Raw genomic sequence first — 22,270 nt, 5'->3', positions numbered from 1 at the left:
CGCTCACACTGGAGGGTAGTTTCGTAACTCCAACAAAAGCTTCTTTCCCCTCTACAATGCCCAATGTCGAACTTCCTCCTTCCCCCTACAACTCATTCATGGTCTCAGCTCTGTGCATTAAGGAGCCCTAGTTTTTCAAAATTTTCGCTTCTATCTCTTCCCTTTTTCAAATTTTCCATTGTAAATATTCCTGATTTTTTCTCCCCACTCAAAGGCGAAGAAGAATCAATCAAGTTGGACTAAAATTGCAAATTGATCAGGATAACCAGCTACCGTGCGTTGAGGGTTCAGGTAAATTTCAGGTGAACCTGTTTGATTGATTTTCATTTTATTTCTTTACTTTTCTTCTTTCTATGTTTTGATTTATATGCTCAATTTTATGCCCTTTTCACCTGTGATGCTTTTAAGTTCGTTAATTCTGTACAATCATAATAAAAATCTCTCACCAAAGCAAAACAACCTGACTAAGATTACGAAGAGATTTTTCGTTTCAGATCAATACTTGGTGCAAACACAAGAATTTGTTGAAATTGATATGGCAGATGATGATGATTTCACCTTTTGTCAGGCAAGTTTAGTGTAACTCCCGTTGAATGGTTTTGCATGCCTGTAATCTGCTTGCATCAGAAAAACTTCATGGGAGTTCTTTTTTAGGTTGCTCCACCCGCAAATCAGGATGGTCTGGGAGCAGAGGAGATTCTTCCCAAGATTGGTGGTATCACTATGAAAGATAATCTCTCAAATAGCGCTGGTGTTAAACAGAAAGATGGTATTCTGTGGAAAGATCAGGCGTCGCAAAATGCTTCCTTTAAGAAGCAGGGAACAGTTGGTTCTTTGTCTTTTAATGTCACTGACACGTCGCCTCCAAAACCTTCGAGTGAATCATCAAAACAAAATGTCTCAACAAATGTTGGAGCTTCAGCCGGTGTTCCACAGGAACAGAAGACTGTTAACAGAAAGCCTGTAGCTCGTGCTAAGGTCCCTTTCGAGAAGGGGTTTAGCCAAGTGGATTGGTTAAGACTTACAAACACACATCCAGACCTTGCAGGTATTTGACGATTTTTTGTTTTTGGTTGTTGAAGTTAGTTCTAGAGTAAGGTTAGTCAGTTGATTAGTACTAACGAGAGTTCTGATTTTGAACTGGAGATGCGTGTAAATCTGTCTATTAATAGTTGTTTGAATAAGTTCGTATGAGGAACTTGTAGAAATAGAAAAGAAAAGATGTTTTAAAATAAAACACTTAATGGATTTTGAAAATGGAAATCAACCTTTTTGAGGATAAGTGTACTTTCCACTCCTTACTCCCTAGTCCCTACAAGTCCGCCTATGGTCTATGGATAGCTCTGATCCTAGGTTCGATCTATCAAGGATATATTTATGCTGTAAAAAAATCCCTTTAAGTTTTATCAAAAAAAAAATCCTTTAAGTTTGGAATATCAACTTGCAGAGATTCAGAACACACAGATCTCTTTATATTTAGACTACTAAAAAATCAAGATATGAGGCAGAAAAGTTAGATGCTTTCTTTGTTTTTTGAGAGAAAGGTAACTGATTTCATTAATAAAAGAGAAAGGTACACAAGAAGGTGTACAATTAAAAAGAAGGGAAAACAAAAAACAGGGGTCAGACCCTTACGAATTATAGAGAGAGTTTATATGAAATATAGTGCCAACATGCACATGGACCCTATCTTACTGTATGGATTGCTAAATTTCTGTAGAACCTATTAATAAAGTTAATTTACACTTAAAGCTTTAGAATGACATTCATCTGCAGATCTTTATGCCTAATTGGCAATTTGGCACTATCTTTCCCTGTTTCTTGTTAAAATTTTCCTTTTTGGTGTTGGCATTTGTTTAACTTTCACTTAAAGATACTGAATGGAGTTTCTGTGGCTCTGGCCAGTATAAATATTTCATCCCATGTACTAATGAGAAAATGCTTGAGACAATTTTATTTTTGGTGTTTTTTTTGTACATTTGTTTTTTGCTTCTTGACATTTTCACTGGCTCATCTTTTTGAAACTCTTTCAGAAAGTAACCTTTGGTTAATCCTTTGATTGAATGGTGCATTTCAGGAAGATCAATGAAATTATTATTATTTTTTTTTGTTGATAGGATTTAAGTGAAATCTTACATTGTTTTCATATTTTAGTGTTTTATTTCAAAAATGTTTTGCATCAAATGCGATCTGCACTTAAGGTTTGGTGTTTTGGAAATTTGGAAGTAGAAAGGCTTTATATGTTATATAAAATTATAAACATCAGAAACCTGGTGATTAATTGGTTCTCCTTAGATCTGGTTGAACCTTTCAAAAGGAAAGGGAATTGTGGGAAGGGGAGGACATTATTATTTAGAAATTGAAATTTAAAGGTTAATGGGGATCAGTCTGCAGTCAAAAGGCTTTTTAATTCTTTTGGTGACAATGAAAATTATTTTGTTTTTTTCTCCTAAAATGTCTCACGGTCAAGGGAATATATGTTGTTTCTTTACTGTATGGGATATCAAAATAATATAATATGTGGTTTTGTGGGTTATATTGCTTGTTTCAGGATTGAAGGGGAAGTCAAATAAAAGGCTTATATCTATGGAAGAAGTTAAACAACACCAAACAGAAGGTTCTGTTTGGACAGTTTTAAAAGGTCGCGTATACAATATATCACCTTACATGAAATTTCACCCTGGAGGTATGCATTAAATCACTCATTTTTTTCTTATTTTTGTTCGTAGTTACATGTTGATGGTTGGAGCAGATTTCCTGTTCCTTTAAAAATTCTAGAATACATGTTTTGGGTTTCAATCAGAATGATTGTTATTATATTCATACTTACTGAGTGTTTTTTATTGTTGTTGACTAAGAAATAAATTTGTAATATATTTCTTTTTTTTTTGGTGGTAATCTATTCCTATTTCCTATTTCCCAACCTTTAATCCGGTTATTTATCTATTACATTTTCTTCTTGGTCTATTATGCAAAGAAGACCCAAGGAAGCCAGTTCATTGTTGTTGTTTTTGTAATAAGATCATGTGAAGTGGCAAATAGCTTAGACATCTCCATAATAATCATAATTTCCTAGAACCTAACTTTTTGTCTTCAAATTTAAATTGCAATGGTTCTATCTATATACTCAACATGAGAGGTCTAACTTTCCTTTATAGATTCCAATTTAGACTCAGGAACTTCTAAGAAACAATTATTAATTGCAGTAGAGCTAAGACGGACCTTTATTTAACCCACAAGAACACACAATTATGGATTATAACTCATATAACAACCCTATATACCTACTATTAATCTAGTATTTAAAAGGTGTGTTCCAGGTGCATGTAAGTACACAGGAAAGGTATGTTTTTAGGCATGTGACTCACTTGATCTCAAGCAACATCACTTTCAAAATGTGCACTCTTGGTTTGAGGCAAAAGGGACTCAAGTGCACCACTTTGTAATTTTACCTTTTTAGTCACTTATTTTTTATATTCTGATACATTTTACACATTCATAATGGTCTATTAACTTCTAATAAACATAAAACAGAATGAATTGTGACCAAAATCATGAAACCTGTCCCCTTATATAACATCGTACTAGCTACTTGAACTGATGCAACTAGGAGATAGACAAACACATTATATAGTTGCAAAAGTGATGCCTAAGCGACAAGGCACCTATAGAGGGTCGCCTTACGTAAACATTATTTTTGTTAATTCTTCAACCATTTAAGGTTCTATGAAACTCTAGCGCCTTAAATAGCTTAAATTGAGGTAAGGATTTAATATTCTGTTATTTTGGAGATTATGCTGACGGTTTATGTAGCAGTGATGGTAAAGCAATGTAAAGAAGATGGAAGCATCTGGTTCTGCAGACAGTTTCAGTGTTTTTCCCAACTTTTGAGCAGTTGGGAAAATTATTGTTCAATATCAGCCAAAGCGGTATGGATGGTTAGATGGCAATCTGAGTGGTTCACTTTTCCAGTTCAATCTAGTTTTCAGAACATTTAAAGTTAAAAGCTGAAAGGGATTTAAAATTATATCAACATCTCACTCTAAAAGTGGATCTTCTGGAGCACTCTTATTTTGCTATCAGGAGGGGAGCCCCATGGGCTTAGGCTTGTAAGTAGTGTGGAGGATAGTTATCAGAGAGACAAATGCAGGATAACAGAGAAGCAAGATGGGGCTCAAGAAGGTCCATGCAAAGAAAAATTGTGTCACTAGGTGGTGCTGGTCTCTTCTTAGCTCCCCCCTTCCGTTCATTTTGGGGAAAATCAATTCTTTCCCACTTAAGCCACTTATTTATAATGCATTTTCTTGGAAATTGACTTCCCACCTTAAGGTGGAGTGCTTGCAACCAAGTGGAAGTACCTTGGATTTTTTGCATGTGGTTAGCCTGATATAATGCCCAAATTGTGTATCAGTTCTCCTAGCGAAGTTCCATCCAGAATGTCCAACTCTTGTATTGCCCCTAAGGTCCCAATTATCCTCCTGTTTTCTATGTTCTCTAAGCCATGCCACAAAAGGAATCACATAGCGAAGGCCTTTGTTAGAAAGCTAACTGAAAGAAGGTTCATAGGATTCTATATAGCAAGGGAAATGGAAATACTTGGTTAGTTCCCCACTGAAGATAGGATATAATGATCTTTTTTCTTCCATCCAAATGCACACAACAAATGAGCAAAAAAGAGCAAATGTATTACTGAGTAAAAAGAATTGGCAAACTAGCTCCAGGAATACTTAAAATTGGACCATTCAATATTGATGCTAATTGGGGCCTTATCCAAGCCTTATCCCAATTATATGGTGTTGGCTACATGGATCCTATGCATGTCTAAGAGCCTGACTCGGCAGAGATGAGAAAACATGGAATACAATACTTGACACTTGTACTTTTTGTCAAGTTGAATGCAATACTTTACCTTTTTTTCTAAAAAAGAAGGATGAGAAAACATGGAATCATGGACATGTCAATAGAAAAGTTTATACCATTAAAATTGTTCATATGTTTTGAATTCTAAGATTATATACCTGGAAAAGGGGGTCTGAAATGTTGCCTTTGATACATAAAATGACATTCATCTTGTACATTCATTCCTGTACCTTCGGACACTTTTTTCTTAAATAATGAGAAATCATAATTATACCACCGGAGGTGTTACCTGTTCAGAAGAAAAAAATGATGAAGTGTTGTAGTGTCAAAAGGTTCCAATGTTTCATTTTTTGGGCTTCTGTTTTGATATTCATTTATTGTTTTTCCCCATTATGGGCACAGTGATCACTAAGAGGGCCTATTCTTGTATCTTTATTTTTGGATTGATGTTTTCCCATTATGGGCAAGCTAACTGCCAAAAGGTTCTAATGTATCTTTATTTAATGATATAATAAGGGCCATACAATCATGTATGGTAGTGGTCTGCCATGTATTACTGTTGTGTATTTCTATCTGAAATTTAACTTATCCAATTTTCTTTAGTTTGCGTCACTTCTTAACCAAAGGTCAAAGCTCTATTATCTTCTTTACTTTCATCAATTTGTTCATTATTACAATTAGTCTGCAAGTTTCTTATATAACTTAAATACCATCTCTATTCCTGTCTTAGACTCTTGGCTAAGATTTCCATGTCTCATCTGGTTTTACAAATACAGGAACTGTATATTTGGACATCATCCTAATTTAACCTTCTCTCCTCTCAGGTATTGATATGCTAATGAAGGCGGCCGGAAAAGATTGCACTTCTTTATTCAGTATCCTTTTATGGGTTTATTGCCCTGTAGTAATGTTTTTATTTCACTAATCTTTTATAGGTTCTGTTAATCATTTTTTGCAGATTCATTGTGTGTATGTATGTATCTATGCATCTCTCCATCTATATATTTATCTATCCTTACATTTCATTCCAGATAAATACCACGCCTGGGTCAATGCTGAATTCTTGATGGAGAAGTGCCTGGTTGGCACTTTAGATGATAGCAGATGAAGGGCAACAAATTTTCAATCATTGGACAAGATTTTCGTCCATTTGTACTAAGCATAATAGACTCACTCAACAAGATGGTAAATTATACATGTCACTACATTATTTTTCATGCAACCAAAAGCTGACATGCACTCTGGGGAATAAATCGTCCTTTATAGAAACTAATAGCGTACCATTTAAAGACACAAAATAATTATTATTCTGGTAGTCCAGTAATCAATTTCTTTTCCATTAAACCCTAATTAAGCTCTTTGTTTCACTTTTCATGTCTCAGTAAGAGCATCTCCATTTATCCCATTAGATTATGAGCGGGAGTCTGAGGTCCCATTTGGTGATCTAAGAATGATAGGCAAGACTCCCACAGAATGAACACAGTTGCAATAATAAACGCAATGATTTAAATTTCAGTTTCGTACCGTATTGGCCTGGGTTGAAACCAAAGTATTCTTCGAAATTTTGTAAGAATTTTTATGTCAGACTGAAAATTTCTAGGAAAAAAAAATTTAGAGGATTCTAGGAAAAAACATAGTATTATTTTTATTTTACAGAAGGGATGATTGCTTGATGCAATAGTAAAATCTCGGTCTGACAAGCATGAAAACATGGGTTTGAGTTGAGGGGCCATTTTGTGCATAAAAATGCCAAATGTTAGGTCCATTATCTAATTTACTCCCAAGTAATTTTTATGTTGTACAAACTCTCCCTTTCCCCCCATTCTTTTCTATCTTGTTTTCATCCTCAACCCGTCTAATCATACCTCGTATAGTCAACTTAAATTTCTCATATTTTTATCTACTTTAGTTCCAAATTTAACAACATATTATTCTTTTGTTCTAATCACTCTTGAAAATTGGGATGGAGTCTCAAGGTATCCTTGCTTGTAGGTAGTTCCATGGTGAAAATCACCATGACATTCATCTACCGTGTTTCCTATGCTGACAACCAAACTATATCTTTGACCATTTAGAGGGACTGTTTTTAGACCATTCACAAATTTTATTTTAGGCTGCATTTGGTAGAGGTGTAAAATCGAAATGGGGTAAATTTTACACTCCGGTTTGATTTTGCAGGCATTTGATAAATATGTAATTTTACACTGAAAATCGTAAAATTACATTTTACCAACTAATTACATCAATAATCGATGTATTATTGATGTATTTATTACATCTCTCTCTCTTCTCCTTCCTCTCTTTTTTTCTCTTTCCGTTATTGCCGCTGGACCCACCTCCGCCTTCCACCTCTCGCTATCTCTCTCATCGCTGCTAACCGATGCTCCTCTCATTCCGGCTAACTCCAAGTTCCCGCTATAAGTCTAGCGATCTTCTACTTTATTCTGTCAAATTTGGAGTAGAAAACATCAACTCTAAGACAACATGAAAGCAAGTGGAACCTATGATTCACCACTGCTAACGGGCATGAGATTTAACGGAGAGATCTCCAATCGAAATGAGGAGAAGGAGAACGACAGGAACTAGAAAACAACTCCTTCCATCGGTGGGTTTCTGTGGATGCGGCTATAGGGTAACCGATGGAGGAGAAGGAGATCTCCAATAGTTGATGGGTTTGTCTCCCCCTCTCTCTCTCTCTGATAAATCTCCCGAGAAAACAGGGTAACCGATGGAGGAGAAGGAGATCTCCAACGGTTAGGTAATAAATTAATTTAAGCCGTCGGAGAACACCGATGGAGGAGAAGAAGATCTCCAATAGTTGTTGGGATTCGTCTCCCTCTCTGATAAATCTCCCTAGAAAACAGGGCAACCTCTAAGGCTCTAACCAAATAGGACGAGTATAAATGGGCACAATGGCCGGTTTGTATTTTATACTCTCACCGAACCATCGTGTCTCAACTCCATCGGTGTAAGTGTGTATTTACACCGGAAACAAATGCAGCCTTAGGAAAAATTTCTGATTAGTACCTTGTCCTTTGGGCCTAGTGCCATTTTGGTCCCTAAACCATAAAACGTGACAACTTAGTACTTGAACTTTCAAAATGTGTCAATCTAGTACCTGCCATTAACTAGTTGTTAACTAGCCATTAAGTGGCATTTGAAAAAGACATACTTTTTGAGTGTCATCTAATTTTCTTTATAAACCATCTAAACATTGACAAGAAGTTAACAACCCCAAATCCTTGCCTCTTTAACAACCTAAGGGCTGGCTCGTTGGTGTGTTAGTTGGTTTGTTTTAGCGTTGATGTAGAATTGAATCCTGCAAACATCACTTTGTGGTGAAAGGGGGTTAAGGGGAAGTTATTAATGGTGCATAGCACGAAATACCAAAAAAAGAAAAAAAATCTTTGCCTCTTCTATTCAAGAAAATTGGGGTCACATCTCAGTGGTTAAAAAATTAGATTTAAATGCTTCTTAACAACTAGTTAACGATTGATACTGGATTGACATGTTTTGAATGTTTGGATACTGAATTGTCACGTTTTAAAATTCAGGGATCAAAGTGATACTGGACCCAAAGTACATGGTACTAATTAGGAAATTTTCCTTTATTTTATTTTGACCCTCTAGATGAATCTTATTAATTGAGAAATCACCGTCTTATATCAATTTCCAGCATTGAATTTGTGGCCATTTGGTAGATGCTCCATTGATCTCTTGAGACAAACTTAGAAGATGATGATGGATAATTAGTGATATCAAATCTCAAGATGAGTGAGAGTGTGAGACGGTAGATGTTGTCAAGACAGAATGAAATTAATAAGTTTAAGGTAACTGAAATGCTTATGTTGGTGATGATTGATGAGGGGGACCGTAAGGATCTATATTGTATACCATCAGAGGCCTACTCGTCTACAATTCTACCCGTGATACTGAGCCAAATCATGGATTCGTGGTGCACCACATCATCCTCATAAATATGTAGGGCCATTTATCTGGCTGATGTGGCAATTTGCCAATGCCGTGATTAGTATTAGACTATTAGTATCCCCCTTACCAAAGCGGATTCAATGTGCCATCTTGCTCAAGCTTCTCTTTTTAGAGCAAGGATTTCTGTACGCTCTCTTTGTTCCATCTGACATTTGTTCCATGATTCCATCATATTTCTTGTCGTTTTCGTTGTGATTTGTGAATCAAGAATTTCTGTACGCTCTCTTTGTTTTCCAACCTCTATTCTCTCAGCCTATCTGTCCCAAGATCGGCTTTCATTAGTGTAACTCCCATAGTCCCATTCAAATATTTTTACAGCCTTGCATTGGGAATATCTTCGTATTTATATGTTTTATTTCATGGGAAGATATTCTTGATGTAAGATTAAAAGAGGTTGTTCGAATGGTGTGAGCTTAGTGATGGGATCTGCTCCTTACAAATGGGCGCCTCACAGGCACATCCACCGTGAATAATAACTAATAAGTACAGGAGATGTTCCCAATGCATGATAAAATGTGCGTGTGAGGTGCCAGGTGTGAGGAGCAGATCCGATCTCATGCACATGGGCTTGCACTGATTGAAGCCAAACTCGTCTATAGCTCCACCTAACAACCAAATCCTCTCTTTTCTCTCTCCCTCTCTTGTGCTGCTGACAAATCCTTGCAAGAGTGAACTTTTTTGGGTGTTCAGAGGTAGGGGTGTCAATGGACCAGTTTTGGATAGGATTCCATCCAAATCAAGATCAATTTGAATTGATTGGATGGACCAATAAGACATATTGAATTAAACTAGTCCAAACTTAATGGTCCAAAGCATTTATTGGATTGGATTGGACCTGATCCTTCCATAATAAACTTATATTGGATTGAATCAATATCTTGTCCATCAAGAATACAGGTGCCAATGGGGTTTGAGTTAAAATCAATCTAAATTAAAACCAATTTTAACAGATTGGACAGTCCAAACATTGAACTGAATCAGTCCAAAATAGTTCAAAGTATTCATATGATTGGATTGGACCTGGTCCAATGGACTCATATTGGACTGGATCGGATTGAACTAAATCCTGTCCAATTGCACCTCCCTTAAGAGGGTCTCTCCATAGGGTGCACCCTGAGATGTCCCAATTGCATGGAAAGGATGTGTTGTGGGGCACGCTGTAGGAAGCCCTTCAGTGCTCGGACCGGAGACAGTAGTCCAGGAGTTCACATCTGCACCCCACAAGGGGGCGCCCCACAATGGCCCACAGCGCACCCCACCTGTGTATTGGAAGCATCTCCGAAAATAATACACATCATCACAAGATGTTCTCAATACACAGCTGAGATGTGCTGTGGGGCATTGTGGGGCGCAGATGTTAACTCGTAGCCCAGTCCCCACCCTTCTACGTGTTGCAGGGTTGCAGCCGGAAAGAAATTTTAGGAAGTATCCTTACAAAAGCCTCTCTTTAAGGGGGCAGTAGACATCCAATAGTTGAGACACCCGGCATGTAAAGTCGGACAGAGACATTCTAACGGTCAATTATACAAAAGCAGGATAGACCGACCATTGCCATAATACCATTAGTCCAGAAAATCTAATATCTTACAGGAACAACCCTGACCTGATCCAGTATGGGACCACAAAGAGATCCATAATCATCAACCCTTGTGTGGTAGAAGGAACTGTAGAATGTGATCCTTGTCCTGGGCTCAATTGCCTTGAACTTGAAACTAGCAGTCTTGAACCCACCCTTTCCATGGGATTCATAGGGGACCTTCAGAGTCTCTTTTGCAGCAAAAGCTTCAACCATCATGGATCCATGGCAGCCATTCCTTGCATCCCCAACTGTGAAACTGACACCGTATAATCTGTTGGGGACTGTTCTTATGATTTGGGCAATGGCACTTTCCCTCCCGGCAACAAGCTCCACTGCTTTAAATCCGTATGGGACATTGAAATGCGCTGAGTCTATGAACTTCACAGCTTTCAGGGATTCGATGATCCACCCAGGAAGTGGAGACGTGCTGTCCTCCTGTTTAGGGGGGAGAAGGACGCCATTGGTGGAGTTCTGTAGCAAATGGGGACCCTCTTCAAAACCACTATTCTTAACCAAGTTATCTGCAAGCAAGCATGAGAACATTGCTCAGACTGAGAAACAGAATATCCAAATTGGGACCCGGAAGCGAGGTGTATATGTTATGAAGAATAACTGAACATACAATGCACTCCACAAGATACCCAGTGATCTAGCTCAGAAGATGCTAATAATAGTTCAAAACCACAATCACAAAGATACAGAGTTGGGTTCCTTACCTTTAGTAGCCATTGGAGGAAAGAGCTCTTTAATGGCAACTGCATCCAAGAGAGGCCCACAAGCAGGATCCTCCTGAATCCCTGGGTTGTGGAATATGACTTTGGCGAACTTAGAGGTGGCTCTGAATCCCCAAGCATAAGTGTCACCTCCATTGCTGCTGTAGAGTGTTTGAAGAGGGAGGTCCCCTGACAGAGGAGGAACTGAGACCCTCAAAACTTCATCCTGGGCACAGGTCCTTGAAGCACCGAATGTGAGGGAGTAGAGAGAGCCTGGTTTAACTGGGATTGTTTGGGAGACTGAGGCTTCATTGCCAAGCCTCACGGCATGGATGCCGTGTGCGACGGCGAAGTACATGCCACCTGGTTGTGGCCCCCCGGAGATGTACTCAACCAGGCCATTGATTTCCCACTTAGGCAGCGAGTTCTTTCCCTTGAGTACTGTTTTGTTGAGGTTGGATGCACTGGGCTTTTCTTCAAAATTTCCATTTGGGAGAAGTCCTGGAAATACAAAAGAAACAGATCAGCAGAGAATATAGAAAGAGCAAACAAATGCAAAGAAACTAAAGACATTCCGTCAGATCAACACAGTGGAGAAGAAGAAACTTGAGAAACTCAAAAGCAGAAAAGCAGCTTCCATTATCAATAAAATCATAATGAAATCTCAGCTCTGGAAAACGGTTTAGAACACCAAAGCATCACAATTGAAATGCAACATGGAGCCACAAACTCCGATAGCAGAATAAGAGGAAACACAAAAGCCCCATCTCAAAATACTTGGATTAGATCTCTACAATGCACATGAGAAAATGAAAACAGAAACCCAACACAGTAGTAGATGATGAAGCCAAACTAGATGGCTGGTTCTTACCCTCTAAGTAGGTAACTGCAAAAGCAGGGCTGGTGAAGAGCAAGGAGAGAGCAAGAAAGAGGGAGAGCCACACCGCCATTTCCTTAGAGCAAGGAAGTAAGGAAGGGGTCTTAGCTGGGCTCAGGATGGAAGAAACACAGAGCTTCTCTGGTCATTATATAGAGATGGAGAATTCACCAAATGGGTAAGGCAGTTACACTACAGAGTAAGGGAACTTAGGAGCTTACTGCTTAGCAAAACAAGAGCGTGGAGGTTTGGAAGAAAAAGGCAGACCAGAAATCACGTTGCAGTAGATTTGTCTGTTTGTCTCAGTGTCTCCGGATTCACCTTTTGTCCATACTTCATTGCTGGGAGTCTGGGACGTGTACACTGTATAGAGGGCAATCAAGTTAAAATTATGAGGAAGTTTGCTTAAACTTTACCTCAACAATCTAAAATATTTCTCGCTTTCTGGACATAAAAACTTCACTGGTTTTAGTAATTGTGTGATTAGTTGGATCTTCGGTGATTCATCTAAAGTTGAACAGTTTCTGTTTGTTGGGTTGATTCTGTTTCTTTGACACCAAACATGGCCAATGTGGAATTAAATGAACGATACCTCATTTCTTCTTGATTCAGTTTCTTGGGTTTATTCTGTTTTACCCCATAAAAGAATTCAACCCCCCCCCCCAAAAAAAAAAAAAAAATAAATAAATAAAAAGAAACCCATCAAAGAACGCTCCTTCATTCGAACTGTCAAACAGTAAAAGGAAAGAACATTTGTGTGCACGGTCAAGCAGATGACGTGTCCCACGTGCAGAGGTATGAAGATAAACTGATAAAGCATAAAATGGATAGATATTGTCTGCAAGATAGCAACTATAAACGCATAGGATTTTGACACTATTTTGGGTTTAATTTACAGAAATGCCATCATTGTTCTTATTGTTGTACTCCTCTCATACAAACCAGTCTATGAGTAGATCCCAATTCTTCTATGAATTCACTGATGCAGTAATTTTCTGGACTGAACTGTTAATATGGATGATTACATCGTCCGATTTGATGCTGGCCTTGGCTTCTGGGTTATCAGAGAGGTCTTAATTTTGTGGGCCGTGGGCCTGGACGAAAAAGTAGATATGATTAGATGGTGTAGATCTCTGGCCATGTCATGTGGAATGTGATGAAATAGCATGGTCTTCACTCCTGTGTGTTTCAAGACTGGGAACTGAAGTTGATGAACAGGAGATAGACCACCGTCCAATTAAGCCACTGGCCCACAGCCCACAATTCAGTCCTGGTTACTTGCATCTCTTTTGGGTTGTCTTGCCTTTCAGGTGGTCTGCCAGTGACAAAGTTTGTACGCTAAGCACATGGGTAAGGGCTGAAATCCAAGCCCAGGGTCCTCCATGTCTGAGTTGAGATCAGATCCCTAAGCTCACAAAAGAATGAATCATTTTTACAGAATGATGCTTAGCTAGGTTTTCTTTATGGGACCCATCAATCCTTGATATCAAAGGCATCTCCACCAACACTTACTGGAATCAAAATTTCAACAAGTATGATTAAGTATGATTGTTACATTAGCTATGATTCAAAATTATAGTTGGATCTTTCTGTAGACTGTAGCTTGGTAACATGGTGATTATACAACCGAAAATTAAGAGACAGGAAAAACCCTAACATGATCCAGGACAGGCCCACAAAGGGTGCCATAGTCATGAAGCTTTGTGTGATAGAACCCACTGTAAAATGTGATCCGTGTTCTGGGCTCAACTGCTTTGAATTTGAGACTCACAGTCTTGAACTTGCTACCGCCATGGGCTTGGAATGGGACTTTCAGGGTCTCTTTAGCAGCAAAGGCTTCGACCATCATCGATCCATGGCACCCATTCTTGGCATCTCCAACTGTGAATGTGAGGTTGTAGGATTTTCCGGGGACTGTTCTTAGGACTTGAGAAATGGCACTCTCTCTCCCTGCAACCAATTCAATTGCTGCGAATCCTGATGGGACGGAGAAGTGCTTTGAATCTATGTACTTCACTGCTTTGAGGGACACTACAGTCCAACCAGGGAGTGGGGATACATGGTCTTTTTGTTTGGGGGGGAGGAGGACTCCTGTGGAGAAGTTCTTGAACAAGTGAGGCCCATATTCAAAATCGCCATTCTTAACCAAATTACCTGCAAAAACATATAATAGAACAACCAATTGTAAGCCTTTTCTGTTATTTTGGGGGGTTGGTAAAATTTCTTCTGAAATAGAAAGAATATTTTTCTTTTTTGGTTATGATCCATTTCTTCACTGTATTTATCTGTTTGATCTTGATTTAAGATCAATGAGATGGAATATAGAGCTCACCAGGTGTTATGTGATTGGAAAGTTACTCTATAATGACTTTGAATCTCTGCCACACAAGCGTTTGTTGAATATTGAATATACTCTTTAGTCTGGACTGATCAATTAAGTAGTTTTCTTACCAAAAAGGCAAAAACAGATAAACTAAATAGTTTTTATATCATGTGCAACTTCCAATATCAGAACTAATTACAGATAAATGAAACAAGGAGAAAGCAACAAAACCAAGGATTAATAGAAGTTTACCTCTAGTGTGCAAGGGAGGGATGATTTCCTTGATTGCAACTGCATCCAGGAGGGGGCCACATGTGGGGTCCTCTTGAATCCCAGGGTTGTGAAATGTCACCTTAGCAACATTAGAAGTGGCCTTGAATGCCCAAGCATAAGTGTCACCTCCATTGCTGCTGTAGAGTGTTTGCAGAGGGAGGTCCCCTGAGAAAGGAGGTACTGAGACCCTCAAAACTTCATCCTGAGCACAGGTTCTGGTAGCACCGAATGTGAGGGAATAGAAAGATCCTGGTTTAACAGCCACTGTTTGAGAGATAGAGGCCTCATTGCCAAGCCTCACTGCATGGACCCCACGAGGGACGGCAAAGAAGAAGCTCCCTGGTTGGGGCCCACCTGAAATGTATTCCACTACCCCATTGATTTCCCATTTGGGGAGTGAGTATTTCCCTACTATTACTGTTTTCTTCATATTGGATCGACTGGGCCCTTCTTCGAAGTTGCCATTTGGGAGAAGTCCTGAAGACAAAATGAAAAAAAAGTTGAGGAAGAGAGATGGAGGAGACACTAAGACCACACTAAGCAATGTCGAACAGTTGGAGCAACCAAGTTTCTAGGAAACAGATGACCATCTAAAGAGATTGTAATACCAAAGCTGTAGGAAATTGAAAAAAAGTAAGACTTTGCTGCAATACTTACCATCTAAACAATTGAGCAGAGAGAGAGAGAGAGAGAGAACCAGTTAAATAGAACAAGGTAGATAGCAGGAACCTAAACAATAGAGCAGGCAATACTTACCATCTAAATACTTTGCTGCAAAAGCAGAGGTGGTGAAGAGGGAGAGTAAAACAAGGCAAACAGAGAGCAACTCTGCCATTCTCATTTGCTGAGAGGAAGATGGATACAAACCAAAGAGAAGAGAGCTCTTATACATGGAAAAGAGAGACACTGAATGGATATTTATACTGGAAAGACTGAGATGAAATAAAGTGATTAAAGAAAAAAGAAGAAGGAATAAAGCAGAAATTGAAGCTCAAGACTTCTCTCGACAATTATTACCACAAAAAAAAAGAGACTTCTCTCGACAACTCGAGTAATGTATTTCTTGGAGTCTTGGACCCCTGTTACTAACAAAGTTAAAAAGAAAACGAAGTATTTCATGGACCCACCACCACCTGTTAATTAACAAATCTAACGTCAAGAACCTCATTGTTTGCCGTGATTAGCTCATTTTCAACTTTGAACTTCTTTTCTGAGATCAGAAATTTTGAACTTCCTTCTTTTATGGAAAATTAAATCAAATATTCTTTTTTTTTTGTTGTTGTTGTTTTGCACATGGTGCTCTGATATTGTTTCTTCCCTTCACATTCAGTGACATGATGTGTATGTTCTGCATTCCTATCAAATGTTTCACCAACAATTCCAAAATTTTGATTTCTTAACTGCAGACCATTAAGAAATAGTCAGGACCATGATCTAAAAAGGCAAAACCTTTATATGGTCTTCATTGTTGAGTGTTGACTGTGCTATTCTTTCTATTTTTGCCTATAATGGATTTTTGATTGCATGGTTGGGATTGGCTGGAATGTTTGAATCTCATTATCAAGGGTCAAAATGAAGGCTAATGGGAACCCATAAACGCTTCCACCAATTTCGGTGGAGAGAAGGTAAAACCCTGCCAAGGATTAAGATTAGAAGACAAGGCAACTACATTTGAGTACATGGAAGGACAATTTATCATTCTCATTTATTTCTTTCAAAATTTTTTTTTCAAGTGACATGTGCTAGATTGGGACCCATTTAGAACTTTGTATGATCTCGATAAACATGGCAATCTTTCAAGCTGTTCCTTTTCTTTTCTAATTTTTTATTAATTTAATCCTGTATTGAGCCTCAAACAACAAATAATTTACTAATTGTCTAAGATTAGTTATCTAGGATCTCTTTCATGTACAAAACGAGAGAGATTTTATTAGAATTGGGAGCAAAATAATTGCTTTCACATGATTACAGGGAGCCACACCTCTTCATCGCTGTCCCTGTACAATGGGTCTATATGTGTATATGTTATATTACGAGTTCAGATCTACGCCCCCCAACGTCACACAGAATATCCCCGCTGTATATTGGGAACATTTCTTGATGATGATATCATCGGCTCTGATAATCATTGGGAGATGATTCTAGTACACGGTAGGGATGTGTTGTGGGACGTTTTGGGGTGCAGATGTGAACTCTTATATTACCAAGTGGTGATCCCCATGTGATGGGGAACTCTCTCTGTCCCCCTCTCCATCTCATGAGGTGGGTTCCTACGAGGGGGGATAAAGGAAACGGGGAAAATTACCATTCTTGGGCTGATTGGATTTTTTTTTTTGTCTTTTTTTTTTTCAAATGAAGCACAGTCCTATTATTACTCAGAAAATCAAAAGATGTATCCTTTAAGATAAAAATGCTTCCAAGGCTCAGTTTGGAAGGAGTACAAAAACAAATAAAATAATACAAAGTACATAGTTTTGTGCTCTACATATTTGTCTTTATACTCTTTCTAAATGGAGCCTTAGGGAGGAATATATAAATACAAATATATAGAGTGCAAAACCTTATATTTTGTATTATTTGTATGTATTTATACTATATATATTTGTATTTGTATTCATTCCAAATTGAACCTTCTACATATTTGTATTTATACTCCTTCCAAATGGAGCGTAAATGTTAATGTTTATGGTGACAAACAATATTGTCTTTGGTCTTTTAACTAGGGTGTATCTTGTTTATCAGAAATGCAAAAGGGAATATTATAATTAAAAAAAAAACATTTCGCTTGCTTAGTAGGTTTTGCGAAATGCATCGTTTCGGTGTCCAACAAATCAAGCTTAAATTTATCGAACTTTAAGTATTGGAAAAGAATAATAATTAAATTAATTTAGACTTCACCGGATGAATGGGTTTTCTTCTCTCTCTACACTATTGCTACCTGCTGATTGGTAAGTTTTGCTTGTCATTAATAGTCTTTTCTGTATGATCCTCTTTCTTCCTTTATTTGAGTTTGGGATTGGCGATATAAAAAGTTAATTACTTAACTTAGGTGGCGTTTGGTTGTGCTTTTCAGACATTTGAATATGAAAACGTTGTTTTTTAGATGCCACTTTCGTTTGGTATGCTCTCTTATTACTGATCTGAAATCCAATTTCAGATCTTAATTCGTGAGAGGTGGGGTGGGTCTTTAATGCACTCAGATGTAATTCAGATTTGTGTAAAAGACATTAATATCCTCAATAAAATTTTAATGGCATGGTTTGTCCCTCATATAACTCAAAAATTAGGTCATTCGAACCATTTCTGTGACCTAAACAAGCTCCACCACTATCAAGCTCTCTTCAAACCCTCTCTACGACCTGAATAAGCAATGGCGGTTCTCTCTCTCTCTGTCTTCTTGCCACCACCACCGCCGCTGCAACTTGCAGCAATGGCGGTTCGGTGAGTAATAATAATTAATAATAATAATTATTATTAATTATAAATTATTTTTACTAATTACTAATTATTAATTATTTTTTATTAATTTTACTTGTGTTATCTATTAATTATTAATTATTTTTATTAACTAGTAATTTTTAATTATTTCATTAATTTTTAAAAATATTTTATTTTTATTTGTATAAATTATAAATTATTAATTATTTTAATATTTTTATAGTCATTAATTATTTTTTTTTTAAATTTTAACCATTTTATTTATTAATTATTAATTTATTATTTATTATTTGTATTGTTTCAATATTATTTTGAGGTTGAAAATTATTTTTTATGAGATAATGCAAATTGAACTCAACATTTCTAAACAATATGTTATATGAATAAAATAATAAAATCAGTAAATTTCATATGGTAAAAGGTTGATCCAACACAAACAAACTTAGGCTCAATTTAAAAGGAGTGCAGATACAAATATGTATAGTACAAATACATACAAAATAATATAAAATGTAAGGTTTTGTACTCTACACATTTGTATTTGTACTCCTCCCAAATTAAGCCCTATGGATTCAAAACCTTTAAAAAGTAGAAAAGCACAACTGTTTCTTTTCAGATTTCAAACACAAAAAATATCTTTTTAACTTTTCAGATTTATCAAATGCCACCTTAGATTGAAGAAGGTATTACCCATAAAATTAATAGGATGAATAAAATGGTTAGTGCATCTGGAGTTTTATATAATAAGAGAATACCAGTTAGATTAAATGAACTAATTGCAAGGTCAATTATGTTTTGACAGTCAAGAAATTGTTACCGAGAAAGACAACTTGGGGGGGGGGGGGAGTTGGGGTTTACAAATTTAAATTGATTTGTCTCAAAAAATGGTTCTAACGAATGAAAATCACTATTGATATACAATTAATGAAAATGAAGAGAGACAATAAATTCAGTCTCAAGTGAATGCTTAGATATGAGTTGTGAAAGTAAGTATTAAAAGAAGCACTAAAACATGCACGTTACTTGAACAAATTAAATGAAAGAATAACAAACAAATAAATAAAAAGAAGAGTATAAATATATTTATAGAGGTTCGGCTATCACAACCTGTGCCCTCTTGTCAAGGAAGTCCCCTTGAGAATTTTCAATCCACTACAAACATTGGCTAGTTGATATGGTCCTAGTCACACCAGTTTGCTTTTCTCTTTAGGCTGCATTTGGAAATAACGCAAATGAAGTGTAAATTCCAGTTTAGGATAAATTCGTACTCTGGTCCATTTTTGCTTTGTTTGGTAACATTATGTTTTTGTATTGACAAATGAGAGACCACTGCATATTTACATTGATAATAAGATGTACAAGTATATCAATAAAAAAGAAGCAAATTTGCATTCCAGTGGGCTTTTGATAAAAAAAAGCATATGTTTTATTGGAATTTGTGTTTGCATCCATTACAATTAAAAGTCTATTTGGTAAGAGGGTAAATTTGTTAATGCAAAACTAACCCAATTTTACAATTTATATGAACAGTTTTACACTATATATTTGCATTCACACATATTTACATCGTTTCCAAACACAGCCTTAAGAACTTGTTGCAGCACCCAATAATTGATTCGTTGCAGAACCCTTAGCTAATGCATGTCATTTTTACATTCCATAATAGATAAAAAAACCTATTCTCAATTTTGAGTGCCTTGGTGATGCATTTGGTTTGCTCTTTTTCAATCTTTACTCTAGGGACTTGAACACCATTCTTTTACGGATCAACTTTTTGGATATACAATCTTGAACCATTTGATTTCATTTGGGTTGTAAATACTAAATTTCACATAATTAGTATCAACAGTCAAAGTGTGTTTGTTATCACCTATTATAATCTAATCTGCACTTGAATTCTGTTAGAATAAGGATTGGAGAAGTAATAGAAAGACTAGAAGAAGAAGGAGAAGAAGAAGAATTATGGTTCGAACAAGAGAGATTAATCACCTCTCTAATCGGCCAGATTTAATTTTTATGTTTCTACTTAAAAACAAAAGGACTCCTTTGCCCCTACTTAAGTATGGGGCACAACCACTAATAAAACATTATACATTAGTAGCTTTAAACATAAATATAAAGACCAAAATACCCCTACAGTCGACATTAACATCACCAAAACACATATAAGTATATATGGGTCATATACCCTGGGGTCAATAGAAACATGTCAAACAATAAATAAATAAATAAATAACTAAACATGATAGAAATGTGAATGTTTAGATAGATGAATAGAAAGGTAGGGTCGTAAATGAAATCATTTGAAGGAACTTGTGTGTTATTCCAATAGGTGATAAAATGAGAGAAGGTAGATTAAGATGGTTTTGTCACAAGCATTGAAGGCCATTGGCAACACCCTTAAGAAAAGTGATATTATGCAAATTGAAGGGACTAGAAGGGCAACGGGTAAGCCAAACAAGACATGTATTGAAGTAGTAAAAAATGATTTAAGTGCTCATAATTTAACAATAGATATGGCATCAAACACAATGAAAGGGTAAACCATGATTCATGTAGTTGTTTCCATATAGTTGGATAAGGCTTAGATGATGATGACAATATACCAATTCTGTAACTGCCCAATTTATTCCAAGAAGAGCTGATTTTCAAATAATGATAACAATTATTACTATTATTATTATTAAAAAAGATTTTAACGAGAGCTGGGGATTCAATAAGGAACCTTTCATGTGAGGGCATATTTTTGCATCGACCTTTAGGCTGTCTTTGGTTCGAAGAAAAAAGTAGGGAAAGGAAGGGAAAACTAAGGAAACCTTTACAAATCTTGTATAAGTTTTTCCACCTTTTCCTTCCTTTCTTTACTTATTCTTTTAAACCAAACATAGCTTTAAGGTTTAATACTGATGGTTCTCAACAATTGAGAGAGAGAGAGGTTTCTTTACCTAAATATCACATTTTTACTGTTTACATTTGCTGTGATCATAGTCACCTATAAACACGGACACATTAGTTATCTTCAAAAGGGGCAATACTGGGCTATAAAAGGGGCCATTAGTTGGTGTAATGTTAAATTCTCAGGCTATCAAGCCTCTGATCATAGGCTATGAGAACCATAAAATGCCAAAGATTAAGACCTTATACAGTCTATCCCTCGCAAGACCCTAAAAAGCTGGGACCAACATCGGATTATTAGCGGAGGCTTGGAATTGAATTCCACATGCACCTTTCATTTGTGACAATGAGGTGTCCTGCTGTACTTTTAACTCTAAGCCGTTAACTGAAGGTACAATGAAGGGTAAATTTACCCAAATATCCATTCACAGTTTAAATAGCTGAGAGAATAAAATTGCAAAATGACATAAAACATGGTTAATGTACAGATTGCCGTTTTACTTTTTAACACTCTGTTCATTCAATTCTAAGAAAGAAAATGAGAAAGGGTTAAAAATTAAGATTTTAGAGACCTAATAAGGGGTAAAATGGTCTCATAAAATTTGTAACGGATAGTCTGGGGATTTTTAAATATTTCAAGACACACATAACATCATATGCTCCAAATGACTGGCAGAATGCTAACAGTTGGACTTGAATGTTAATTTTTGAAAGTACAGGATACGCCACTGTCATAAGGGAAAGTTGAACCCCTCTAAATGTCATTATCTCAAAAGTACAGAGTACCTAATCGTAATTTCTCTAGAACAAATGGATTCTGTCCATATTTTATTGGACGGTCCAGTGTTTTGTTGCGACAATGGGTGCTGCGGAATTGAAATAAAGCACTGGAGGAGCCAATTCCGATTAGCTGAATGCTTTGGCCGTTCAACAGGTATGGAATCAATGATAAGGTTTTACGTCAGTAATAAATTTATGGCCCCGTGGACTATTTATTCAATAGGGTAATTAATGAAGGAACCATCAATTTGACATTTCCTCTCAACATCTCCTGATTTAAGTTTTTAGTAGAAACGTTTTATGACTGTTTTAACTCAAAACAATTTTCGACCAAACATAAAATAGACATTTAAACTCAAAACGCTTAGGTGACATTGATGTGGCAACTTTTCAAGTAGAAACAGCCACGGTACCAAATATCACCTTAATTTCTTAATTCCTTGATGAATAACAATGGGAAGAAACTTGCCACTCTTGCCATGTGGCAGATGACAATTGGGTTCCAGTTATTGTTGGACTGTGACAGGGCAATTGGATTGGAT

At 36.8% G+C, this 22,270-nt stretch overlaps 3 protein-coding genes across 5 annotated transcripts; 1 reads left to right on the top strand and 2 right to left on the bottom strand.

The window, feature by feature from the left end:
- Nucleotides 1-68: 68 nt before the first annotated feature.
- Nucleotides 69-6,129, top strand: RLF (reduced lateral root formation). Of its 3 annotated transcripts, none has more exons than XM_010258854.2 (6): nt 69-291; nt 479-568; nt 655-1,048; nt 2,552-2,686; nt 5,685-5,735; nt 5,892-6,129. In XM_010258854.2, exons 2-6 carry the CDS (start codon nt 536-538, stop codon nt 5,966-5,968), a joined length of 690 nt encoding a protein of 229 aa, XP_010257156.1. In that variant the 5' UTR covers nt 69-291; nt 479-535; the 3' UTR covers nt 5,969-6,129. The 3 variants fall into 3 exon arrangements, with proteins under 3 accessions (XP_010257156.1, XP_010257154.1, XP_010257153.1); XM_010258852.2 differs by having other exon boundaries at nt 69-302; nt 495-568; XM_010258851.2 differs by having other exon boundaries at nt 70-291; nt 495-568.
- A 4,137-nt stretch (nt 6,130-10,266) lies between these two features.
- Nucleotides 10,267-12,629, bottom strand: LOC104597377 (protein TEEBE-like). Its single transcript, XM_010258855.3, has 3 exons — nt 12,014-12,629; nt 11,146-11,643; nt 10,267-10,950 (listed from the first exon to the last, which is right to left on the bottom strand). The coding sequence occupies exons 1-3, from the start codon at nt 12,090-12,092 to the stop codon at nt 10,427-10,429; spliced, it is 1,101 nt and encodes a 366-aa protein (XP_010257157.1). The 5' UTR covers nt 12,093-12,629; the 3' UTR covers nt 10,267-10,426.
- A 902-nt stretch (nt 12,630-13,531) lies between these two features.
- On the bottom strand, nt 13,532-15,528 carry LOC104597378 (protein TEEBE-like). The gene is made up of 3 exons (XM_010258856.3): nt 15,372-15,528; nt 14,595-15,092; nt 13,532-14,173 (listed from the first exon to the last, which is right to left on the bottom strand). Exons 1-3 carry the CDS (start codon nt 15,505-15,507, stop codon nt 13,653-13,655), a joined length of 1,155 nt encoding a protein of 384 aa, XP_010257158.2. The 5' UTR covers nt 15,508-15,528; the 3' UTR covers nt 13,532-13,652.
- Nucleotides 15,529-22,270: the final 6,742 nt, after the last annotated feature.

This window comes from Nelumbo nucifera, chromosome 7 (genome assembly GCF_055504915.1).
Source record: "Nelumbo nucifera cultivar China Antique chromosome 7, China Antique-T2T, whole genome shotgun sequence".
NCBI classification, from domain to species: Eukaryota; Viridiplantae; Streptophyta; class Magnoliopsida; order Proteales; family Nelumbonaceae; genus Nelumbo; species Nelumbo nucifera.
This window is presented reverse-complemented; position numbering and strand designations above follow the sequence as displayed.

Excerpts from the sequence above, each read along its gene's own strand:
- RLF (XM_010258854.2), top strand. The coding sequence starts at position 536 with ATGGCAGATGATGATGATTTCACCTTTTGTCAG. Across the intron at positions 569-654 it reads ATGATTTCACCTTTTGTCAG|GTTGCTCCACCCGCAAATCA; the intron begins GCAAGTTTAGTG and ends GTTCTTTTTTAG. Across the intron at positions 2,687-5,684 it reads CATGAAATTTCACCCTGGAG|GTATTGATATGCTAATGAAG; the intron begins GTATGCATTAAA and ends CTCTCCTCTCAG.
- LOC104597378 (XM_010258856.3), bottom strand. The coding sequence starts at position 15,507 with ATGTATAAGAGCTCTCTTCTCTTTGGTTTGTATCCATCTTCCTCTCAG. Across the intron at positions 15,093-15,371 it reads TGCAGCAAAGTATTTAGATG|GACTTCTCCCAAATGGCAAC; the intron begins GTAAGTATTGCC and ends TTTTGTCTTCAG. Across the intron at positions 14,174-14,594 it reads CCCTCCCTTGCACACTAGAG|GTAATTTGGTTAAGAATGGC; the intron begins GTAAACTTCTAT and ends ATGTTTTTGCAG.
- LOC104597377 (XM_010258855.3), bottom strand. The coding sequence starts at position 12,092 with ATGGCGGTGTGGCTCTCCCTCTTTCTTGCTCTCTCCTTGCTCTTCACC. Across the intron at positions 11,644-12,013 it reads TGCAGTTACCTACTTAGAGG|GACTTCTCCCAAATGGAAAT; the intron begins GTAAGAACCAGC and ends TTGTATTTCCAG. Across the intron at positions 10,951-11,145 it reads TCCTCCAATGGCTACTAAAG|ATAACTTGGTTAAGAATAGT; the intron begins GTAAGGAACCCA and ends GCTTGCTTGCAG.